The sequence below is a fragment of the Heteronotia binoei genome, chromosome 19 (assembly GCF_032191835.1).
Source record: "Heteronotia binoei isolate CCM8104 ecotype False Entrance Well chromosome 19, APGP_CSIRO_Hbin_v1, whole genome shotgun sequence".
Lineage (NCBI taxonomy): Eukaryota > Metazoa > Chordata > Lepidosauria > Squamata > Gekkonidae > Heteronotia > Heteronotia binoei.
Window position 1 is genome coordinate 30,278,610 of NC_083241.1, and position 24,358 is coordinate 30,302,967.

Genomic DNA, 24,358 nt, shown 5'->3' on the forward strand with positions numbered 1-24,358 from the left:
AGTCGAAGGCCTAAAAGTTCTCGTAGTGATGGACAAAATAGGTCTGGTCCCGCTTGTTGATCTTCTTGCAGGCTTTCTCTACGTTCTTGGTCATGCCCGGGGGGCCGCAGCTGAACACCCCGATCTTCTTCACCTGAAAGTGAGGAAAAGAGCTCAGAAGGAGGGAGCTGTGAGAGGAGAGTCAGCAGCAAAACTCACATCCAGCCCTAAGAGGGGCTCGAAACTTAGGAGAAGCCGTGGTGAAAAAGCATCTGTTCTGGCAGGCAAGAAGGGACCCGAGTTCAATCCTCAGAATCTCCACTTAGAAGGAAAAGGTGTTGGGACAGTCCTCTGCCTGAGAACCTGGAAAGCTGCTGCCGGTCAGAGTAGGCAATACTGACTTGAATGGACTCAGGGTCTGACACGGTATAAGGAAGCGTTATGTGTTCATTGTCTCCATCAGGGCTTTTTTTGTAGCAGGAACTCCTTTGCATATTAGGCCACACACCCTTGATGTAGCCAATCCTCCAAGAGCTTACAGTAGGCCCTGTAAGAAGAGCCCTGGAAGCTCTTGGAGGATTGGCTACATTGGGGGGAGGGGCATGGCCTATTATGCAAATGAATTCTTGCTACAAAAAAAGCCCTGGATTTGAAGAAGGGAGGGATTTCAGTGGGGTACAATGCTCTACAGTCCACCTTCCGAAGTGGCCCTCTTCTCCTTGTGAACTGATCTCTGTTGCCTAGAGGTCAGCTGTAATAGCAGGTCTCCAGCCATCACCTGGAGGCTGGCAACCTCAATGGGAATGGGGGTGTAGGGTGGCCAGATCCAGGTTGGGAAAGTAAGTAAGTAAAATTTTATTTGTATCCCGCCCTCCCCCGCCTAAGCAGGCTCAGGGCAGCTGGAAACTCCTGGAGATTTGGAGACGAAGCTTGGGGAGGACAGGAGCCTCAGTGGGGCGCAGTGCCATAGAGTCCACCCTCCAAAGCAGTCATTTTCTCCAGGGGAACTGATCTCTGCAGTTGGGTGATGTGCTGTAATTCCAGGGGATTCCTAGTTCCCCCCAGAGGCTGGCAGCCCCTAATCCTATCCATTTATGGTTGAGGCCTCTTGCAAAATCCCTTACAAAGGCTCCGCCTCTTTGTCTGCTTCCACCCTCCAGACGCTTCTGCCTGTTTTTGCCACTGACCTCTGGATGCACCTCTTGCAAGGAGCAGAAGAAGGGGAGGAAAGGGGGCCGTCCAAAATGCGTGATGGATCGCAGGCCTGTGAACAGACTCCGGTTCAGGACCTTCTGAAAGTGCCTCTCACAGATGTACTGGAAAGAAAAGGGGGAGAGAGAGTCAGAATGCAGAGCATAACGCCATCTCTTGCCCTGGAATCTGCCACCGTTTACATCTCCATGAGGTCGCAGAAAACCAGAGTGGAATTAGGCCTCGTCAGGATGAACTGCTGTGGCCTCTTCCTAGAGGGAATTAGATGTGTACCCTCCCCAGAGAAGCATCCAGGGCCCCCAAGCTCAGATTCAGACTCACCAGCATAGTAGTGCGCAGGTCAAATTTCTCCGCCAGTTGGGTGATGTAGATGTGGACGGACACCAGCTCACGCTGGTCCTTCTCCTCCAGCTCGCGGATTATGTCGGCCACCCACTCAAACTGCCTCTGCGTCCGGGTCACCCAAATGAAATAGATCTGGGAAGGAGGAGAAGACGGGCATGGTGATTGCTGGAGCCCTCAAGGAACCAAGACCACAAACTTGGCTGATCTGTGCCTAATGTGGGAGGCACACCGCCTTCTCTGGGAGCGGCACTCTACTGTTCACCAATCTGAACATCTCCCGTCCAGCTGACCTCACCTTCTTACAGGGGATCTTGGAGCCGACCAATGACTTGAAGACCAGGTCTTTGAGGATGGAGGCAAACGGGGTCACCCCGATGCCACCTCCCACCAGCACAGACACTTCGAACTTATTCCACTCTTGGTGTCCTTCCCCGAAAGGCCCGTCTAGGTAGAGCTGCAAAGAGGCAAAGAAAAAACCTCAACTGCTTCCTCATTCCGACAACACAGTGTGAGGGTTGGCTGACTTGTGGGGCTGGGTGGAGGCAGGGGTCCCCCACTACCAGCTCCTACATTTCTGCTGCCACTCAGCTGGCCAGCAGGGGGAACTGGCCCCCCTAAAGAGGGTCTAGCTGACATTTTAGGGGCGTGCCTATGAGACTTCCAACATGACCTGGAAGTGACATAGGCACATCAGGGTGATGCTCTAGTTGTTGGGCAAAAACTCTATGGTAGAAGCTAATTTTATCATATGATTACTATCTAGAAAGGTAATTGGTTCTTGACTAAATATGAGATAATCAACACATGTGCAGATTAGCCTGCCAAGGCAAGGAAGAGGCCGCCTGGCTGTTCCACCAATCAAAGATGCTGGTCTTGTGGGCACACAAGATAAGGCCTTTTCTGTGGTAGCCCCATAATTATGGAACAGCCTCTCTAGGAAGGTGCACCTGGCCTCCTCATTGATAATCTTCAGGAGGCATTTGAAGACTGTTTTATTTAGGATTGCATCTGAGCCAGTTTGGTATAGTGGTTAAAGTCACAGACTCTTATCTGGGAGAACCGGGTTTGATTCCCCACTTCTCCACTTGCAGTTGTTTGAATGGCCTTGGGTCAGCCATAGCTCTCACAGGAGTTGTCCCTGAAAACGACAGCTTCTGTGAGAGCTTTCTCAGCGCCACCCACCTCACAGGGTGTCTGTTGTGGGGGAGGAAGATAAAGGAGATTGTGAGCCACTCTGAGACTCTGAAATTCCAAGTGTAGGATGGAATATAAATCCAATATCATCTTCTTCTTCTTTATTTATTTATTGGCAGTTCAGATTGGAGTTTTAAAATTTGTGACTTTTAATATTTTTTTTAATCATTGCTGTTTTAATTGTGTTTTTAATAATGTTTTATTTACATTGTAAGCCGCCTTGAGTTCCCCAAGGGAGAAAGTCGGCTAATGAATGTTTTAAGAAAATTAATTACATAAATAGAGCAAACAGCCTGTTTCTGTTTAGTCTCCTTCCCCTGAATTAAGCTCTAGGCAGGGAGAGATGAAAACCTCGTAGTCTTACCTTGGGATACTTGCCAATCTCCGCCACGCTTTCCGGGGAGTAGAGCTCTCGAAGTCGGGTCGTCCAGGGTCCAGCTGCTCGGATGTGCAAGCTCAGCGTGTCCTCATGGGGAGCGGAGGTCAGAGTGAAGGGGTGGTACTCGGTGGTGCCGAGAGACAGACAAGCAATTCGCACCCACTGCCCAGACCGGTAGTCAAAGTCTTCAGGCCTCTGGAACTGAAGGTGAGTGACCCCTACACCAGGGGAAGGGGGAGAAAGAGGCTTCCTGAGGATCTTCCATCAAGGCACAAGCTATGTGGAAATGTACCTTCTAAAGACACTGGTGCAGATCTTACCTTAGCCTACTACTCCACTGAGCAAAGTTGATTTATCAAAAGAATAACTAACCATTCTTGTACAACAGTGGATGTAGCATAGCCAGGAGATCTGAAGACTGTATAGCAGCCTGAAATTCTAGTTCTTTTTGTGGCAAGCTAGGTCTGTTTTTGGGCTGAAAGAATTGTGACTGGCCCAAGGTCACCCAGCTGGCTTCAAGTGGAGGAGTGGGGAATTGAAGCTGGTTCTCCAGATTAGAGCCCACCGCTCTTAACCATGACACCACAGCTGTTCCTCCAGTTATCTGACAAAGGGAGCTTTGACTCCTGAAAGCTCAGACCCTGGAAAATCTTATCAGCCTTTAAGGTGCTTCAGGATTCGAATCTTGCTCTTCTTCCAGGTTAAATGGCTTTTCCATGGGAGGAAAAGCAGCTTAAATTGGAAGAAGACTCCTTAAGCTGGAGAAAAGCTACTTGCAGTATTGTTGATCCACCCCAACCGAGAGGCAGCTAAACACGGAATCAGAGTTAGAAGGGACCTCCAGGGTCATCTAGTTCAACCCCCTGCACAATGCAGGAAATTTACAACTACCTCCCCCCCCAACACACTCTAGTAGCTCAGGCCACTGAATTTTTAGTAAAGCGTTTCCAAAAGTGTGGGAACCAGTGCGGTGTAGTGGTGGAGTATCAGGCTTGGATTTGGAAGACCTGGGTTCAAGTCCCCACTCAGCCATGAAGTTTACTGGGTGACCTTAAGCTAATATTATTTTATCAACCTAATCTGCTGCAGAATTGTTATGAGAATGGAATGGGGAAAGAAGCATATATGCTGCTCAGAGGAGGGGGAGATAAAAATGTAACGGGAGAAAAATCGGGCCAGTGGTTTCGCAGGAATGGGTGCTGGGCAATTGGGACTGCATCTAGTGGGAAAGCACAGTTGAAGCAATATATTCAATGCATTAGGACGGGAGGCAGAATTGGGTGCTCTTTGGGTTGTGGATGCACCTATGCACTTTCACTGCAGTGATACAGAAATGGGCATAAAAAAAGAGACCTGGGCAAGACTGCCAACTCTAGGGTTGCCAGCCTTCAGGTTGTGGCTGGAGATCTGCACGTCCATTGTCAGGATTGTCCATTCAGATTGGCAGTGGCTCTCTACTAAGGTTGTTAGGTCCCCCCTGGTCACCGGAAGGGGATGGAGGGGGCGGGTAAGATTGTCAAATCCAAGTTGGGAAACTCTTGGTGATTTGAGAATGGAGTCTGGGGAGGGCAGAGACCTCAGTGAGATAAAATGCCATAGAAGCTACCCTCCAAAGCCTCCATCTTCTCCAGGCAAAATCATCTATGTAGTCTGGAGATGAGCTGTGATTCCAGAGGATCCCCAGGTCCCACCTGGAGGCTGGCATCCCTAGAACTTCCAAGGTCTCAGGTCAGGGTCTTTCACATCACCTGCTATGTGATCCTTTCAACTGGGGATGCCGGGGATTGAACCTGGGACCTTTTATGTGCCAAGCAGATGCTCTGCCACTGAGCCACAGCTGCCCTCCCCCCCCAACCAGGGGTGCAAAACACATTTTGTCAAGAGGAATCTAACACCAAGGGATGAAGTAGTCACAGAAGCAAAAGCAAGGAACAGGCCAAGCTATGCAGGGTGAGGAAAAACCCAGGGCACAAAGACCAGCAGTATTTCTCTCTGCCAGGAACCAATCCCCCACGGAAGTTCAGTCAGAAGGGCTAATGGCCCCACGCTACCTGAAGGGAGGAGTTCGGCCTTCACCACGCTGATTTCCACCTTCTTCCTGCTCAGGCTGACGAGTTTGTCTGCCCCGTAGATGAGAGCCGGGACGAGGAAATAAATATGGAAACGGGGTTGCTGGATCAGAGCAAAGCTGCCGTGGACGATAACCTGGGAAGGACACAACGCCCAACACAGCAGTCGTTATACTGCATCTTTTAAAACAAAGATCCTGGCAACCAGGGTCCGAACTAGAGGTCTTTCACAATATCCACTACCTGATCCTTTTCTTAAAAAATTGGAGATGCCAGGGACTGAACCTGAAAGCAAAGAGGTCTGCCACTGAACCACAGTCACTCCCAATAGTTTGCCTTGGTATAAAAGAATTCCAAATGTTTATATATATGACCAGGGCTTTTTTTGTAGCAGGAACTCCTTTGCTTATTAAGCCACACACTCCTGATGTAGCCAATCCTCCAAGAGCTTACAGGGCTCTTATTACAGGGTCTACCGTAAGCTCTTGGAGGATTGGCTACATCAGGGGGTGTGGCCTAATAATGTAAAGGAGTTCCTGCTACAAAAAAAGCCCTGTATATGACTGTTAGGGTCAGGGCTCATTTTGTAGCAGGAACTCTTTGCATATTAGACCACACACCCCTGATGTAGCCAATCCTCCAAGAGCTTACAGGGCTCTTCTTACAGGGCCTACGGTAAGCTCCAGGATGATTGGCTGCATCAGGGGGTGTGGCCTAATATGCAAAGGAACTCCTGCTACAAAATGTGCCCTGGAGAGGGTTGTCCAGTCCCTTCTGGCCACCCACAGGGGATGGGGGGTAAGGTTGTCAGATGCAGGTTAGGGAACTCCCGGAGATCTGGGGATGGAGCCTGGGGAGGACAGGGAATAGAATCACAGAGTTGGAAGGGACCTCTAGGGTCATCTAGTCCAACCCCCTGCACAATGCAGGAAACTCACAAACACCTCCCCCAAAATTTACAGGATCTTCATTACTGTCAGATGGCCATCTAGCCTCTGTTTAAAAACCTCCAAAGAAGGAGAGCCCACCACCTCCCAAGGAAGCCTGTTCCACTGAGGAATCGCTCTAACGGTCAGGAAGTTCTTCCTAATGTTGAGCTGGAAACTCTTTTGATTTAATTTCAACCCATTGGTTCTGGTCCTACCTTCTGGGGCCACAGAAAACAATTCCACCCCATCTTCTCTAGGATAGCCCTTCAAGTACTTGAAGATGGTTGATCATATCACCTCTCAGCCGCCTCCTCTTCAGGCTAAACATCCCCAGCTCCTTCAACCTTTCCTCATAAGAATTGGTCTCCAGACCGCTCACCATCTTCGCCGCCCTCTTCTGGACCTGTTCCAGCTTGTCTATATCCTTCTTAAAATGTGGTGCCCAGAACTGAACACAATACTCCAGATGAGGTCTTACCAGAACAAAGTAAAGCGATACCATCACATCACGTGATCTGGACACTATGCTTCTGTTGATACAGCCCAAAATTGCATTTGCCTTTTTAGCCACTGCATCACACTGTTGACTCATGTTCAGCGTATGATTCACTAAGACTCCTAGATCCTTTTTGCACATACTACTGCTAAGACAAGTCTCCCCCATCCTATAATCATGCATAGGATTTTTCCTTCCTAAATGCAGAACTTTACATTTATCCCTGTTAAAATTCATTTTATTGATTTTAGCCCAATTTTCCAGCCTGTCAAGGTCATCCTGTATCCTGTTTCTGTTTTCTACTGTATTTGCAACCCCTCCCAATTTAGTATCATCTGCAAATTTAATAAGCATTCCCTCTATTCCTTCATCCTAATCATAAAGATGTTGAACAGAACAGGTCGCAGGACAGATCCTTGAGGCACTCCACTTGTCACTCCTCTCCAAGAGGATGAGGAACCATTCACAAGCACTCTTTGGGAGCTCATGAGGGTGCAAGACCACAGAGTCCACCCTCCAAGGCATCCATTTTATTGAAGGGAACTGATCTCTGTAGTCTGGAGATTAGCCTGGATTCCAGGGGATCCCCAGGTCCCACCTGGAGGCTGGCATCCCTACTAATTGAACTATTCCTTCCTATTCCTCCCTTGGTCTCCTTAATGTTTCCTAAGCCTTGTTCTTTCATTCCTTTACTAAACATGTGACCTAAAAATCATGCAACCAATTTTAGAATTCCTCCACCCCCAACCTATACTTTGCTACTGAGAGAAAAAAAATTAAACAGGTAGGTCAAACAGGGGAGGGAAGGTGGCATGGTATAGCTCGATCTTGTCAGATCTCAGAAATTAAGCTTGGTTGGTACTTGGATGGGAGACCACCAAGGAAGGCTCTGCAAAGGAAAACAATGGCCAGCCACCTCTGCTTCTCACTTGCCTTGAAAGCCCCTTGCTGGGAGAAGCTAAGCAGGTTTAGTACTTGGATGGGAGACCACCAAGGAAGGCTCTGCAGAGGAAGGCAATGGCCAACCACCTCTGCTTCTCACTTGCCTTGAAAGGCCCTTGCTGGGAGAATCTAAGCAGGGTTAGTACTTGGATGGGAGACCACCAAGGAAGGCACTGTTGAGGAAGGCAATGGCTAGCCACCTCTGCTTCTCACTTGCCTTGTAAGCCCCTTGCTGGGAGAATCTAAGCAGGGTTGGTGCTTGGATGGGAGACCACCAAGGAAGACTCTGGAGGGGAAGGAAGGCAATGGAAAACCACCTCTACTGCTCACTTGCCCTGAAAAGCCTCTTGCTAGAAGAAACTAAGCAGGGCTAGTATTTGGGAGAGAGAGCGCCAAGGAAGGCTCTGCGGAGGAAGGCAACCTCTGCTTCTCACCTGCCTGGAAAGACCCTTGTTGGGGGAAGCTAAGCAGAGTTATTATTTGGGTGGGAGACCACCAAGGAAGGCTCTGCAGAGGAAGGCAATGGCCAACCACCTCTGCTTCTCACCTGCCTTGAAAGACCCTTGTTGGGGGAAGCTAAGCAGAGCTAATATTTGGGAAGGAGAGCACCAAGGAAGGCTCTGCAGTGGAAGGCAACCTCTGCATCTCACCTGCCTTGAAAGCCCCTTGCTGGGAGAAGCTAAGCAGGGTCAGTACTTGGAAGAGAGAACACCAAGGAAGACTGGAGAGGCAGGCAATGGCCAACCCCCTCTGCTTCTCACTTGAAAGCCTTGAAAGCCCCTGGTTGGGTTGTCACAAGTCGGCTGCAACTTGACAGCTCTTTACACACACACAGGCCAAACGGACTCATTTGCCTGACCAAATGCGTAGCGGAGAGCTCTCCACATGTTCATACAATTGCAGCAGTTCTATCAGGGAGGAAGCAGGGCTCAGGAGTGTCTTACCAAGACATAGAGGACCACATAGAGGTGGTGAGTGATCCAGAAGCCCTGGAAACTGATGCGTCGGAAGTAGTGAGTGGCAAAGACATACATGATGGCGAGAATGACCAGCAGCAGCACCCCGGTCATGCCTAAGGGAGAGAGACAGGAAGAAGTGAAACTCCAGGCAACGTTTAAGGACCAACCAGCACGGTCCATTTCTGCTGGTCCCGCATGATCCATCTTTGCCAGCAACCTCCATCACCATCTTACCTGGGACTGTCTCAAAGAACCACCAATAGTACTTAGGGGGGATCTGGGACCTGGAAAGAAGAAGGGGGAAAGACACAATTTAATGTTTTGATTGGCACAAACCAGGGCTTTTTTTGTAGCAAGAACTCCTTTATATATTAGGCCCCACACCCCTGATGTAGCCAATCCTCCTGGAGCTTATAGTAGGCCCTGGAAGAAGAGGATTGGCTACATCAGGGGTGTGGGGCCTAATATGCAAAGGTGTTCCTGTTACAAAAAAAGCCCTGGCACAAACAATGCAGGACAGAGCTGTCACTGGAACAAATATGCTACCAACCCCTGGCTTTTGCCCAAGGGTGCCAGTGAGCTGCACAGCAGAGCTGCCAATACGGGTACAATGCCATAGAGCCCATCTTCCAAATCAGCCATTTTCTCCAGGGAACTGATCTTGATCGTCTGGATGTCAACTGTAATGGGGAGATCTCCAGGTGCCACCAGGAAGCTGCCACCCTCATTACAATGGTCTCTTGTCTTTTATTCACACAACAAACAGCCCTGTGAGGTTGGTTACACTGAATGCGTGCGACAGGCCTGCGGTCACCCTGCAAGGTTCTGTGGCAGAGTCTGAGCTTTCGTTAAAACAAATAAATAAAAGAGCAAGTTTGGGGTGGAGTTATATCAGTGTAGAAGCGGACCCCTCTCCTTCAGCCTTGCATTAAAAAAAAAAAAAATTAGGAACTCCGCCCCCCTAGAATGGGGCAGCAAATAATCCTGACGATGGGAAAGGCGGATGAAATGCAATCTGTTCAAAGTCTCCCTTCAAATACCAATGGGGGGAAATTCCCTACTTGGAGAGAAGCAATGGAGCATGCCTGAAGGAGATCAGATTTACTGCCATTCTAAGCAGGGTTACATCTTCTAAGTCTGTTGAAGTCACTGGGCTTAGGATAGGCTATCTGTAGGTCCAACGCAAGAAATATCTGGGGACTTTGGGGGTGGAGCCAGGAGCAAGGTTGTGACAAGCAGAATCGAACTCTAAAGGGAGTTCTGGCCATCACATTCAAAGTGACCATGCTCCTTTTAAATGCTTTCACTCCATTTGAATATAATGGATAGAGGCACCTTTTTTTGGGGAGGGGGGGATCACAGAACTGGATCCCCTGGCCCAATCTTTTTGAAACTTCGGGAGGGGGGTTAGGAGAGGCACTAGATGCTATGCTGAAAATCTGGTGCATCTGCCTGAAAAAACAGCCCCCCCCCCAGATACCCACTGATCAATTCTCCATTAGACCCTATGAGAACTGGTCTCCATAGGGTATAATGAAGTGCCCAGTGGAATTTCCCTCCCCCTCCTGCTTTCTGATAACCCTGAAGCGGAGGGAGGGCCTCCAAACCAGGGGATCCCTGACCCCTGCCCCAGCCTGAGGATTGGTAGCCCTAGCTTAGAAGGGTGTGGTGGTTAAGTGCATGGACTCTTATCTGGGAGAACTGGGTTTGATTCCCCACTCCTCCACTTGCAGCTGCTGGAATGGCCTCGGGTTAGTCATAGCTCTCGTAGGAGTTGTCCTTGAAAGGGCAGCTTCTGGGAGAGCTCTCTCAGCCCCACCTACCTCAGAGGATGTCTGTTGTGGGGGGGGGGAGATAAAGAAAATTGTAGGCTGCTCTGAGACTTGGAGTGCAGGGCGGGATATAAATATAATAATAATAATAACAATAATAATAATAATTTCTTCTTCTTCTTAGGGATGTCACCAGGTGAGTTCTAGAATTACAACCAGTCTCCAAACTCCAGAGTTCAGTTGCCCTGGAGGAAATGGCAGCTTTGGAAGGAGGACTCTATGGCATCCTACCTCACTGAGGCTCTTCCCCTCACCAAACCCTGCCCTCCTCAAGCCCCACCCTCCAAAAAACTCCAGGAAATCCCCAGCCCTGAGCTGGCAACCCAAGGATGCCACTGTCAGAAGATCCAAAAGGGGCCTGCGACTCACCCGTCATCCGTAAAGACTCCGGCGAAGAGGCAAGACAGGACGCTGAGGGGCGTAACTGTGAAGATATAGACGTTGACGATGTGCCCCAGTGTATGAAGGACTGCAGGATATCAGAAGAGAGAGACAGAGAGTTGTGTCTCTACAGCTAATGTTTAAACAAGCAGTTTCAAATGCCACGGAACACCTAGTGCTATGATGAGCTACAACTTTAAGCAAAGAATCATCTGCACTCTCAACAGAACTACAGTTCCCAGGCTCCTTTGGGGGAAGCCACGCCTGCCTACCGAATGCTACTTTCTGTCAACCATGACAGTGTGTGTGTGAGGGATGCCAGCCTCCAGGTGGGACCTGGAGATCCCCCAGTATTACACCCAGGGATGGAATTCTAGCAGGAGCTCCTTTGCATATTAGGCCACACACCCCTGCTGTAGCCAATCTTCCAAGAGCTTACAAGGCTTTTCTTTTGTAAGCTCTTGGAGGATTGGCTCCATCAGGGGTGTGTGGCTTAATATGCAAAGGAGCTCCTGCTAGAATTCCACCCCTGGGCCACACACCCCTGCTGTAGCCAATCCTCCAAGAGCTTACAAGGCTTTTTTTGGTAAGCTCTTGGGAGATTGGCTACATTGGGGGGGAGGCCTTATATGCAAAGCAGCTCCTGCTAGAATTCCTCCCCTGATTACACCTCATCTCCAGACCAGACTACAGTTCCCCTGGAGAAAATGGATGCTTTCGGAGCATGGACTCTATGGCCTTGTACCCTGCTGAGGTCTCTGCCCTCCCCGAGCTCCATCTCCAAATCTCTAGGAGCATCCCAACCAGGATCTGGCAAACCTACCCCCAGCCCCCTGCTGAAGTGTGTGTGTGTCTCCCAAAATCTACCTGAAAAGATCAGGGCCCCTGCAGCGATCCAACGGTGGAAGTCCACGGCGGAGTCAAAGGGGATGTAGCGGTTGAAAAACGTTTCCCGCAGGAAGGTGATGAGGTTCCGGCACATGGTGAGCAGGATGAAGGAGTACATGAACGAGATGCTGGCCCCTCCCCCCCGCGAGATCATGATGCCCACAAAGGTCGAGTCAGCGATGCCGGTGGGAGGGGTTGCAAACCCATAGTCTGCGGACACAGGAAAACCAGTTGGTCCCGGAAACGATAACACCCAGGATTCCTTACATCAGGGGTCCCCAACATGGTGCTCACTGACACCTTTCTTGGCGCCCACCAAGTGTTCTTCGAAAATGGGTGGGGCCAGCAGGTGCCTTTGTCCTATAGGCCTTCTGATTTGCAAGTGAAGATCTGATTGGCCGTGAAGATTAAAATAATATTGTTTCAATGGCAGCTGCCCACCACAGTGTCGGTTTTATTCTCTCTCTTATCCCTCTTTCCCAGTATATTTTAATGACCCCTCTTCTCCCCTGTGCTCGAATTTCCTCTGTGTGTGTGGCTCCGCCTCCTGTGGCAGACATTTTGTGGACGGCTCCGCCTCCTGCAGTGGCCATTTTGTGGCTGTGCCCATCTATCCTGTGTCAGAATTCTACAGGGTGAAAACAGTTGGGGACCCCTGCTTTGCATGCTTCTATCCTCTCCCCGGATGCTTGGGTTAAAGAGATTTAAGGTTTCATGCCTTGTTTACCTTTGTTACCGTCTTGGCAAAACTACCGTCAAGGGCTTGAAGCAGCTATAATAAATGGTGAACTGCGGAATAGGGTGGGGTTTGGATTATAGTGCAATAGGCGAGTCACTTTTCCCGCTCTTTTACAGCAACACTATTTGGACTAAGAAGAATTCTAGCCCCGCAAAGCCAGTCTCTACAGGCCTGAGTCACAAAAGCAGCCACTACAAAGCAGAACCGGGAAGTTTGGTCGGCAAACTTCCCTCGTTACCCATTAATAAAGCTCTACTTGCAGGCAGGCTTCTCGGTTCTACTTTGGCGTTAGTCTGCGCCGCAAGCAGATACGTACGTGGCACTCTCGGGTGTGGCTGCCACGGGCTGCCTGCTCTGGAGACAGGCATTCCTCCTTCCTCATTGGATGAGGATGTGGAGTTCGAGCCCCAGCTGGCCACTCTAGGTCCCGGGCCTAGCGGGTGACTCTGCGCCCATGGGTCGCCCGGCAACTCACAGTAAGCCCTCTCCGCAAAGACGCCGGCCGTGATGGCAGAGAAGATCACCACGCAAATGATGTGGCGGCGGTAGTTCTCAATGAAGCGCTTGAACTGCTGGATCTTCTGGTGGACTAGACCCCGGTGGTACTTCTCCCTTCGCGCCTCGGTGTAGAGATGCGGCTGAGTTAGTAAAGACGATCTGGAATGAACGGGGAACGAACGGAGTTTTTTGGATGAGACAAAAATGAAGATGAATGGGGTGCAAAGATATGAATCTGACCCGGATGGACCAGGATAGCCTGATCTCATCAGAACGTGGGAGAGAAGCAGGCTTGGCCCTGGTTCTGTACTTGAATGAGAGATCAGCAAGGAGGTCCAGGGTTGCTAAGCAGAGGCAGGCAATGCCTAAGCCGCCTCTGTTCATCTATAGTCTTGAAAACCCTACAGGGATGCCCTGGTTAGTGCTTGGATAGAAGGCCACTGAGTAATTACAGGGTTGTTGTGCAGAGGCAGACAGTGGCAAACCACCTCTGAATGTCCCTTGGCTGGTGCAAAAGCAGGACGCCCTGAGGTGGATGGCCCAGGCTAGCCCAATCTCATCAGAATTTGGAAGCTATGCAGGACCAGCCCTGGTTAGTACTTGGATAGGAGACCACCAGGGAAGTGCAGGGTTGCTATGCAGAGGGAGGCAATGGGAAAACACCTCTGAACGTCCCTTGGCTGGTGCAACAGCAGGGCACTCTGAGATGGATGGCCCAGCCTAGCCCAATCTCATTAGATCTTGAAAGCGATATAGGATCAGCCCTGGTTTGTATTTGGATGGGAGACCACCGGGTAAGTCCAGGGTTGGTACACAGAGGCAGGCGATGGGAAACCACCTTTGAATGTCTTTTTCCTTGAAAACCCTACAGAGGTTGCCATAAGTTGGCCACAGCTTAATAACACTTTCCACCACTGGCAAGGGACTTGAGCGCTGGGCTAGCATCCACCAGGGGCCCACTGGGGTCCCCATACAGGGCAAATGTCATAGCATAAATCACAGCAGTGGGAGCCATGGCAACCTCTTTTGAACCTCTAGTTTGCCCTGTGGTAATTTCCCAGTCTCAGCCATGCATGCAAAAGATAGCATGCATAGCTGAGAGCCAGTTTGCTGTAGTGGCTAAGTGTGCAGACTCTTTTCTGGGAGAACCCTCTCCTCATTCTCCACTCCTCCACTTGCAGCTGCTGGAATGGCCTTGGGTCAGCCATAGCTCTGGCAGAAGTTGTCCTTGAAAGGGCAGCTTCTGGGAGAGCCCTCTCAGTCCCACCCACCTCACAGGGTGTCTGTTGTGGGGGAGGAAGGTAAAGGAGATTGTAAGCCGCTCTAAGTCTCTGATTCAGAGAGACGGGCAGGGTATAAATCTGCAGTCATCAGTCGTCGTGGTCATGAGACTGGGAGGCTACTACAGGGCAAGCTAGAGGTTCAGAGCAGAACAGTTCAAAGCGTAAAGGTTGCAGAATACATCATGGCAAGAGCCAATCTTTTTGGTTAAAACAATTTTATTGGTAACATATGGTAACAAAATTATTTCTTAAATCTTAACAACTTCTTTTATCTACCCCATATATTATTTTTTACCCACCCCTCCCCTCGTTACTTGACCCCCACCGGTGATATTTACTTATAACGCTAATATTTAAAGGTACCCTTAACTATTAAAACAAAAACTTACATTCTTCTTCTTCTTCTAAAACTTAATCATTATCAAAAATTGTCCAATGTCCTTTTACTTTCCACTTCATCTGCCAATACTTTTTTGCTCTTTCACAAGTCCACTGCATATGGCAGAAAGAACCTTCATGTTTTTTACATTTCCAACATCTGTCTGGCATCTTATTGTTCATCTTTGCCAATTTTTTAGGAGTCATATACCATCTATACATCATTTTAAAACAGTTCTCTTTAATACTATGACACGTCAAAAGCTTCATAGAATTTTTCCACAAGTGTTCCCAAGTTTCCATCTGTATTTCTTTATTTACATTAATTGCCCACTTAATCATTTGAGATTTCACTACTTCATCTTCCGTAGACCATTTTAACAGTAATTTATATATGTTTGAAATTAATTTTTCATTATCTCCAAGCAGAACTATTTCCATTTCCGTTTGTTCTTTTCTTATCCCTTCAGTTTTAATATCATTCTCCACCAAGCTCTTAATTTGTTGCATTTGGAACCAATCATATTTATTGTTCAACTCTTCAGCAGTTTTCAATTCTACTTTGCCACTTTGTATTTTTAATAATTGATTACATGACAACCACTTTTCTTCACCTATTTCAGCCGTTATTTTAATTACCGTATTTTTCGGACCATAAGATGGACTTCCTCCCCCCCAAAAAAAGTGGGGAGGAAAGTGTGTGCGTCTTATGGAGCGAAGGTACCTTCCTGGGGGGGGGGGGGGGAATCCGTTGCTTCCGCCTCTGATCCCGGCACTTCCCCCGCGCCTGCCTGCCTGGCTCCAGCTTCTTCCAGCAAGCGCCAGGATCGCTCCCTCCGCCCTCCGATCCCGGCGCTTGCTTTAAGCATCAGAGCTGGAGCAGCTTGAGAGTTGCCACTTCCTCACCTACTGACCTAATCCATGCACAGCTTCAGATGTCAACGCGTCAGACAACTGCAGGTGATACAGCTAGAACGCTTCCTCTGCCCTGGCAGGCTTTATTGCCATGGAAAGAGCAACATACACAGGTGTTCACCACCGGCCTGCCCTGCTCTGCGGTTAAGAAGCTGACCCCATGCCAAACAGTGGCCAGGAGCCAGCCAAAGAGCTGCTGGCAGCCAGCCGACTCTGTCAGTGTTAATAACGTGTCAGCAAAGTGTTTGTCTCCCGCTGAGTCACCCAGAAACAAACGACAAGCCCTTGGAAGAACAACGCTGAACCTCAGGCGGGGACAGTCAGCTCTGAAGGTGCTTACCGCAACAGGGAAACGCTGCAAAAATCTAATGGCCCGCGTTCCCAGGGTAATGCAAAAATCTAATGGCCCCGCGTTCCCAGGTGTGGACATGTTGTGAGCCGCCCTGAGCCTGCTTGAGGGGAGGGCGGGATACAAATAAAAAGTTATTATATTATTATATTATATAAATCAGAAAAGTGCAAATCAGCCCTGCAGCTATTTACACGCACACAGCCCCGCGGTTTGTTTCCTTTCTGGGCTGCAGAGGGGGTAAGCAGCTTCAGGCGTGATGTCTCCACACGCAAGGGTGAAGGGTTCAAGCCCTGGCATCTCCCATTAAAGAATCCATCAATAAATCCATCGATCCTTTAATGGCAGACAGAGTGAACTAGGACAAGGTACAGTGTTGTCACAAATAAGTGGAGAAAGAAAAAAAAGAGTTATCCAGTGAAAATTTAAATATAATCATCACCACATTGTATCTTGACGGATCTTTACGGCACACTGAAGAAATGCAGCACCCTTCTCAGTTGTGCCGGGAAAAGCATAACTCAAAATATATTGGACATTAATATGATCAGGCAATTCCACCTTATTTTCAAGAACAGGGTCAAGATACTTAAAACAAATCATGATAATCGTCAAGGGCAATAAAAGAGGGTATGTGGGATTGTTTCAATACATATTAACTTGCGCGGGCGAAGTCTAGCAAAGTGGGCTACCTTTTGGTGTAGTTTGGTGTAGTGGTTAAGTATGTGGACTCTTATCTGGGAGAACCAGGTTTGATTCCCCACTCCTCCACTTACAGCTGCTGGAATGGCCTTGGGTCAGCCATAACTTTGGCAGAGGTTGTCCTTGAAAGGGCAGCTGCTTTGAGAGCCCACTCAGCCCCACCCACCTCACAGGGTATTTGTTGTGGGGGGAGAAGATCTAGGAGATTGTAAGCCGCTCGGAGTCTCTGATTCAGAGAGAAGGGCGGGGTATAAATCTGCAGTCGTTTTCTTCTTCTTTTGGAATCTAGCATACAGAACTGCTGATGACATAGCATTAGATCTGGCCATTAAAGAATCTCAGGTTTTGGCAGAGAGCTGGCTCTGCCTGAGAGCTGCTGGCTGGCCATGTACCCAGCGGATCCAAACTCCACAGCAGGCCGCTCTGCACATGTGCGCTGCACATTGCTTCCGACTCATCCTAGGCTTAGCACAGAGAGGCATCCCCCTGCATCGGGGTCTATCAAAAAACAGTGTCGGTATCCGCGGAAGGCTACTTACTTCTTGCCCGGCCGCTTCCGCAGTTCTGGCCCTGTGGATTCTGTCGGTGGTGCCGCTTGGCCGTCTTGGTTTAGGAGCAAGCTGCAAAGGGAGGAGGACATGCTGATCCAAAAGAGAAACTACTCTACGAACGACAGAATCTCTTGATGCTCTCTAAAGAGTGAGATGCTCCCCAGAGATGGGTCACTCTAGTGCAGAGGTAGCCAAACTGTGGCTCTTTCACACATATTGTGTGGCTCTTGAAGCCCCCACCATCCCATTGGCCAGGTTAGAGAAGGCTTTTCTCTCTTTAAATCACTTCTCCAAGCCAAGCCAGCCAGCAGCTTGGAGAATGCATTTAAAGTTGTTTTCTTTCCCTCCCTCCTCCCCCTGCATCTATTTCCTTCCTTCCTTCCTTCCTTCCTTCCTTCCTTCCTTCCTTCCTTCCTTCCTTCCTTCCTTCCTTCCTTCCTTCCTTCCTCCCCCCCTCCCTCCCTCCCCTCAAACATATGATTCATTGAAGCTCTCAAACACCTGATGTTTATTCTATGTGGATCTTATGTTAAGCAAGTTTGGCCACCCACGCTCTAGTGCATTCAGAACAGGGCCACGGGTACCCTCTAAAAATGGTGTCCCCCATCCCCAGGGGAGGCCACTTCTTTGAGCTCCCTCCGTTTCTGGTAGAACTCCTTTTCATGAGAACCCTCTCTCATGGGGTGTCACTGGGGAGTCACTGAAGAACGAAGGTGAATTTTTCTGCCATTCCTTGTAATGCTTGGAAGGTCAGAGGCACCCAATGAAACCAGTGGATGACAGATTCAGACCAGGTGAAAGAAAGCACCTATTTTTGCACTGCACGTGCTTTGCTTGTGGAACTCACTGGTACAGGCTGTTGCAATGGCCACCGGCTTTGACAATTTTAAAAGGGGATCAGAGAAATCCATGGAAATCAATCTACCAGATATTAGCCAAGTGGAGCCTTCATGCTCAGAGGCCATGTACTTCTTAATGCCAGTGGATGGATGACAACAAAACATGGTTTTAGGTGTCTATCCATTCTGCTTCTAGGCCTCACAGAAGCATCTGTCTTAACCGAACAGAAGGTTTGGAAACGCCTTCAAAGAGTAATGCCTGTCTGCACTGGCAAATAATTTGCTGTATTGTCAGGAACTTGCAGTCTTCTCAGGATCTGACCTGAGAGGAAAGAATGTCTGGAAGCAACCTAAGAGTAATCCCTGTCTGCAGGGCTTTTTTTTGTAGCACACCCCTGATGTAGCCAATCCTCCAAGAGCTTACAGAGCTCTTATTCCAGGGCCTACTGGAAGCTCTTGGAGGATTGGATACACCAAGGGGGTGTGGCCTAATATGCAAAGGAATTCCTGTTACAAAAAAACCTCCTCCAGTCTGCATTGATAAACCATTTGCTGCAGCATCAAGAGTTTGCAGGCCCACTGGGATTTATTCTAAGAGAACAGGTTGTCCAGAAGTAGCCTCTCTGCATTGATAAAGCTTTGGAAAAGTGCTTTGCCGTTCACTGTACAAAACCAAAGCGCAATGAAGAACACTGTGCAAATATTTCATTTCAATTATCGACTGCTGAAATAGATCCAGGTGGGCAGCCGTGTTGGTCTGAAGCAACAGAACAAACTTTGAGTCCAGGGGCCCTTTTAAGACCAACCAAGCGTTATTCAAGGCATAAGCTTTCGTGTACAAGCACACTTCCTCAGATACAATGAAGTGGAATTTACCAGTCCATACATAGAACGCACGCATAGCTGGTCTTGAGGACAAAAGGAGATTGAGGAAGAATCGCACTGCTACAGCACCAACCCTAAATCAGACTTTTCCCTGCAGCCACTGTGGCCGGACCTGCCTGTCCCGCATTGGTCTTGTCAGCCACCAGCGAGCCTGCAGCAGACGTGGACTATTGCACCCTTCTTAAATCTTCATTCGCGAAGCCAAGCCGAGAGAGAGAGAGACATATAATGGCAGAGATTGAAGAGCAAGCAAGCTTACGAGACTATAAAGATGTTTTATCAGATGCAACCTGGAATAACAAGCTAAGTTTACATCAGCATTGTTTGGATTGACTTCCGGGGGTAACTAGTGAAGCAAATAAATATGTCAAAATCAGAGAGATTGCTTCACTGTTTCCCCCAGAATTTTATCCAAACAATGGTGACCTTATAAACTTAGCCTGTTATTCCTGTTTGCATCTGTTTAAATATCATCATTATGCTGTGTACTAATTTGCTCTTCTATCTCTGCCTTATATGTATGGACTGCTAAATTCCATTTCATCGTATCTGAGGAAGTGTACGTGCACATGAAAGCTCATACCTTGAATGAAACTTTGTTGGTCTTAAAGGGGCCACTGGACTCAAACTTTGTTCAACGGCCGGTGAAATGATTGTGTTACTTAATTCTGTTTTGAGGGATCCACTAAGTACGGGCCTGACAACCAGGGCTTTTTTGGTAGTAGAAGCCCACCGGGAACTCATTTGCATATTAGGCCACACCCCTGATGTCACCATTGTTTCATGTAGGGCTTTGTTGTAGAAAAAGCCCAGCAGGAGCTCATTTGCATATCAGGCCACACCCCCTGATGCCAAGCCAGCCGGAACTGCGCTCCTGCTCAAAAAAAAGCCCAGCTGACAACCATTAGTCTGACACAATTAGTTTTAATTGAGATAATTTAAAATATATTTAAATGTAAATGTTACCGTTTATGGCTATGTTGTAACCCACCCTGAGCCTGTTCGCAGGAAGGGCTGGCTAGAAATCAAAGAAATTAAATCAACCATCGCAAGCTGCAAGTGGAACGTTTTAGGGACACCAGCAGCTCAGGGGCTGGTCGGATAACTTACTTGGTTTCTTTGTCCTTGTTTATGAAAGAGACCCGATTGTTCAAGTTTTGTTTGAATCTTTCTGGAACTCCTTTGGGAGACAGAAAAAGGAGTTTAGTCTGTTGTCAAAAATGCTTCAGGGCTCAGGAATGGAGAAGAAAATGATGGGGGGGTTGAACCCTTTAGTTGGTTTTTCAGAGAGCCATGTAATTTTTTAAATTAACGATTAGTAAGGGACTATTCAGAACACCCACAAAGGGTGGAACACATTTTTACCCCATTCCATGTGCTTCTTCCCCAGGCTAGTTTTAACTTGTTGTTATCAAGTAGATCGCAGCCTATGGGGGTTGGGGTATCATCTGGTGGCAAAGTGACCAATCTCTTCTGTCACATGGGGCTGCGGCACGAAATGCTATTGCAGCCTGATAGCCATTGGCCTGGATGCCGTGATGTCACAGCAGCTTTCCAGGAGAAGGATAACTTACAACTGGAATTCCAAGGTTCATCCTATCTTTCTTTAAAGTAAATACCGTATATGCATTTATTAATTCATGTTGTCTTTTTTGTCTCCAGGCCATGGGATTTTAAAAGACATTTAGAGAACTGTCTGAAGGAAAGAAAACTGATAAATGACACTTGCTGTTAATGGCATAGGATAGGGTATTTGACCCTAATTTCTGAAAGAAACATTAGTGGTAGGCACCAGCGATGCAAAAAAGATATTGACCGCTCTATCTGCTCTGAGAGGGTGAAACTCAGTTGCTGAACCTTTGTTTTATGTACTGAATTTATAGTCTGCCTCTCTCAGATTATTTGAGACACATTACAGTTAGAAAACAGTGCAATAAAATTAGTAAAATTTGCACCATGTGTTAATTGGGTTACAAAATTGAGGAACACAGGGAACGTAGAACTTAGCTGCATAGCGCAAGGCTGCTCTGACATCACGGCAGCTAAGCCAATGGCTGTCTGTCAGGCTGCAACAGATTTTCACACCACCTGTTTCCCCAGCAAACATGTACTTTCCTCAGAACAAAGGGACAGTCGAGACCTCGTTTGCCTAACATCAGCTGCCACAGCATGGCATTACCAAGCAAAGACACCCCCCCACCACCACCCATCCAAGGCTTAGCCGGGACTCCCTGCTTTGCTGACCCTTAACGCAGAGTTGGGTGAGACGGAGCTCATTGTCATGGTCACGGAGCATGTAATGAAAATCCTCGCAGGTCAGCTCCACTTTATCCTGGAAGCCCGACTCCCTGAACATCGATTCAATGACCTGCTCGGTCTGATCTCGCGTGAGACAGTTGTTAGAGATCTCGATGAAGGACCTAGGACAGAGGGGAGGCGGCATGCTCTCATCTCCGACAAAAGGTTCAGCCACAAAACAGCTACTCGAGTCATGCAAGGGAGTATCCTTGTTGCAGCAGCTGCTGCCAAAGCAATGTCTTTCAACTCTGCGTAGCCAATCAGAAGCCTTGCTGGGCATAAAGCCCCACCTGACCCCTCCCACTTTCTAAAAGCACTTTGGGAGTATCAGGAAAGCTGTTGGGCACCATGGCACCCATGGACGCCATGTTGGGGACTCCAGTTGGGTGTAGTGGTTAGGTGTGCAGACTCTTATCTGGGAGAACCAGGTTTGATTCCCCACTCCTCCACTTGCAGCTGCTGGAATGGCCTTGGGTCAGCCATATCTCTGGCAGGAGTTGTCCTTGAAAGGGCAGCTGCTGTGCGAGCCCTCTCAGCCCCACCCAACTCACAGGGTGACTGTTGTGCGGGAGGAAGGTAAAAGAGACTGTGAGCCGCTCTGAGACTCTGATTCAGAATGAAGGGTGGGGTATAAATCTAAATCAGAAAGCCTTGGACGTCACCAGTTTGCTCTGGGTTTCTCCAGCTGCTCAGTAGCTGAGTACCTGAAGTGGTGTGGCCATTTTGGAGATGGCGCCCCCTTCCCTTTCCCCTTCAGGAGGCTTGGATATTTTCTACATCTCACCTCATGAGCGTTGATAGTGTTTAGGGTTCAAATCTCTATTTCTCTCGTTAACCTCACTAAGATGGCAATTCTAGCATTTTTCCCCCTAGACAGACCTTTTTTTCTTGACAGTCTAAATCTGTCCTTTTATTGGTATATTTTTAGGTGTGTGCGTGTCTGCAACTGGAAGTCATGTTGACCTCTAGTGACTGACCCTGGGGGATATTCAGAGGTGACTGAATAGGGCCTGCCCCTGTCCTCTCAACTGGGTATTTCAAGGATGTCTCCCATCCATGTACTAACCACAATCAACCCTGCTTAGCCTCTGAGATCTGATGAGATCGGGCTTGCCTGGGCTATCCAGGTCAAGGCTAAATCTGTCCATCTTTTGTTTCTAGAACTCAGAGAAAAGGAACCACTCTCTTTCCTTGGCACCTGGGACCAAAACTACGAATATGTAAAACTAGAATTGGAAAACCAGTAAGAAAACTTTGGCAGAGGGAGTGGTTTGGAGTGATAGGGCATATGCTTCCCCCCCCCACTCAGACTTTTCTCCAGCATCGCAACGTGGGGATGGGGGGGGGCAGGAACTGTGACATAGCAGTGCTTACAAAGCGATGCCTAAGGTGGTTGACAAGGGGAATTACCTCAGCATCCGGTAGAACTCTTCTTTGGAAAGGAAGCCGTTTCCATCAATGTCGTACATTGTGAACATCTGTTTGGACTTCTCTTGTGGAGATCCTAGGAAAGATGAAGGGAGAAACAAAAATACCATCAGGATAAGTGCTGCTCATCTCAGAACACCAGTTAACCTGGAGGGTTCTTCTGAATCCAGTTCTATCCTCTTCTGGGTTGGAAAACACCTGGAGATTTGGGGGCGGAGCCTGGCAAGGGCGGGATTTGGAGAAGGGAGGGGATGTCAGCAGAATATAATGCCATAGAGTCCACCACCTGAAGCAGCCATTTTCTTCAGGGTAACTATCTTAAAAAGGTAAAGGTAATCCCCTGTGAAAGCACCAGTTGTTTCCGACTCTGGGGTGACGTCGCATCATGATGTTTTCACGACAGACTTTTTACGGGGTGGTTTGCCATTGCTTCCCCCTGTCATCTACACTTTCCCCCCAGAAGTTGGGTACTCATTTGACCGATTTCGGAAGGATGGAAGGCTGAGTCAACCTGGAGCCAGCTACCTGAACCCAGCTTCCACCAGGATCAAACTCAGGTCGTGAGCAGAGAGCTTGGTCACTTGGAAATAAACTGTAATAATAGGGGATCTCCTGGTACCCCCTGGAGGCTGGCGTCCCTACTTCCCTCTCTGATCATTTCAGATGGCAAAGAGAAAGCTCAGCTTCCCCTTTGTTCTCCAGTGGGTGATTCCAGAGAGGGAACTGGGCTCCTTTTCTTTTTGCTTAGTCTAAACTCACAGGGATAAAATGAAGGCACAGATAGCAGTGCATTTCCCCCTGAGCTCTCTGGAATAAAATATGATCGAGAGATTCTTCATGAGGCTTCAGAGAAGTGCCAATATACAACTTTACTCTGGGGGATAAGGTGGAGATCTTTGAAGAGAGAGGCAGAGGGGTACAGTCCTCTATCAGAGCCAATAAGTTTTGGACTAAGACCAGGGAGGACCTGAGTTCAAATCCTTAATTGCTATGTGACCTAAGACAGGGGTGGCCAAACCTGTTTAATATAAGAGCCACATAGAATAAACATCAGATGTTTGAGCTGAAAGTCAGGCAGGCAGGCAGGCAGGAAGGAAGGAAGGAAGGAAGGAAGGAAGGAAGGAAGGAAGGAAGGAAGGAAGGAAGGAAGGAAGGAAGGAAGGAAGGAAGGAAGGAAGGAAGGAAAGAAAAGAAAATAGAGAGATGGAAAGACAGCAACTTTAACTTTAAATGCATTCTCCAAGCTGCCAGCTGGTTTGGCTTGGAGAAGAGACTTAAAAAGACAAATGCCTTCTTCAAGCTGGCCAACGAGGTGGTGGTGGCTTCAAGAGCCACACAATATGTGTGAAAGAGCCACATGTGGCTCCCGAGCTGCTGTTTGGCCACCCCTCACCTGGGATGAATCTTTCAGTTCATTACTGAGAGGATGAAATGCTGGAAGAAGGGTCTGTATATGTTGCCTTGGGCTCAGTGGAGAAACATCAGGCTAAGAATGTACTTATATTAAAGCCTCTGCTTCTTGCTTGCTGTGAAAGCCCCTTGCTGGGGTCGCCTTAACTCAGCAGAGACCTGACGGCACTTATAAAGGAGTGGTTGTGGCTCAGTGAAAAAGCCTCTGCCTTGAATGCAGAAGGTTCCAGGTTCAATTCCCGGCATCTCAAGTTCAAAGGATTGAGTAGCAGGTGGAGAGCCGCTGCCAGTCTGATCTTGATGGACCAATGGCCTGATGCAGAGTGTTTTTTTATTGCAGGAACTCATTTGCATATTAGGTCACACTCCCTGATGTAGCCAGTACTCCTGGAGTTAACAGTAGGCCTTGCACCAGGAGCCCTGTAAGCTCTTGGAGTATTGGCTACATCAGGGGGTGTGCGGCCTAATATGCAAAGGA

General features: G+C 48.4%; 1 protein-coding gene across 1 annotated transcript in view; it reads right to left on the minus strand.

The window, feature by feature from the left end:
* The window catches only part of DUOX2 (dual oxidase 2), a 63,971-nt gene continuing 39,613 nt past the window's right edge, over positions 1–24,358 (minus strand). The window contains exons 19-33 of the mRNA XM_060259975.1: positions 22,453–22,546; positions 20,989–21,164; positions 19,855–19,924; positions 17,009–17,089; positions 12,820–13,001; positions 11,585–11,815; positions 10,706–10,805; positions 8,739–8,788; positions 8,490–8,617; positions 5,161–5,314; positions 3,095–3,327; positions 1,832–1,990; positions 1,513–1,668; positions 1,167–1,295; positions 1–133 (exon numbers count right to left, since the gene is read on the minus strand). Of these exons, the coding sequence (XP_060115958.1) occupies positions 11–133; positions 1,167–1,295; positions 1,513–1,668; positions 1,832–1,990; positions 3,095–3,327; positions 5,161–5,314; positions 8,490–8,617; positions 8,739–8,788; positions 10,706–10,805; positions 11,585–11,815; positions 12,820–13,001; positions 17,009–17,089; positions 19,855–19,924; positions 20,989–21,164; positions 22,453–22,546 (2,066 nt within the window). The 3' untranslated portion in view covers positions 1–10. The remainder of the gene's footprint in view (positions 134–1,166; positions 1,296–1,512; positions 1,669–1,831; positions 1,991–3,094; positions 3,328–5,160; positions 5,315–8,489; positions 8,618–8,738; positions 8,789–10,705; positions 10,806–11,584; positions 11,816–12,819; positions 13,002–17,008; positions 17,090–19,854; positions 19,925–20,988; positions 21,165–22,452; positions 22,547–24,358) is intronic.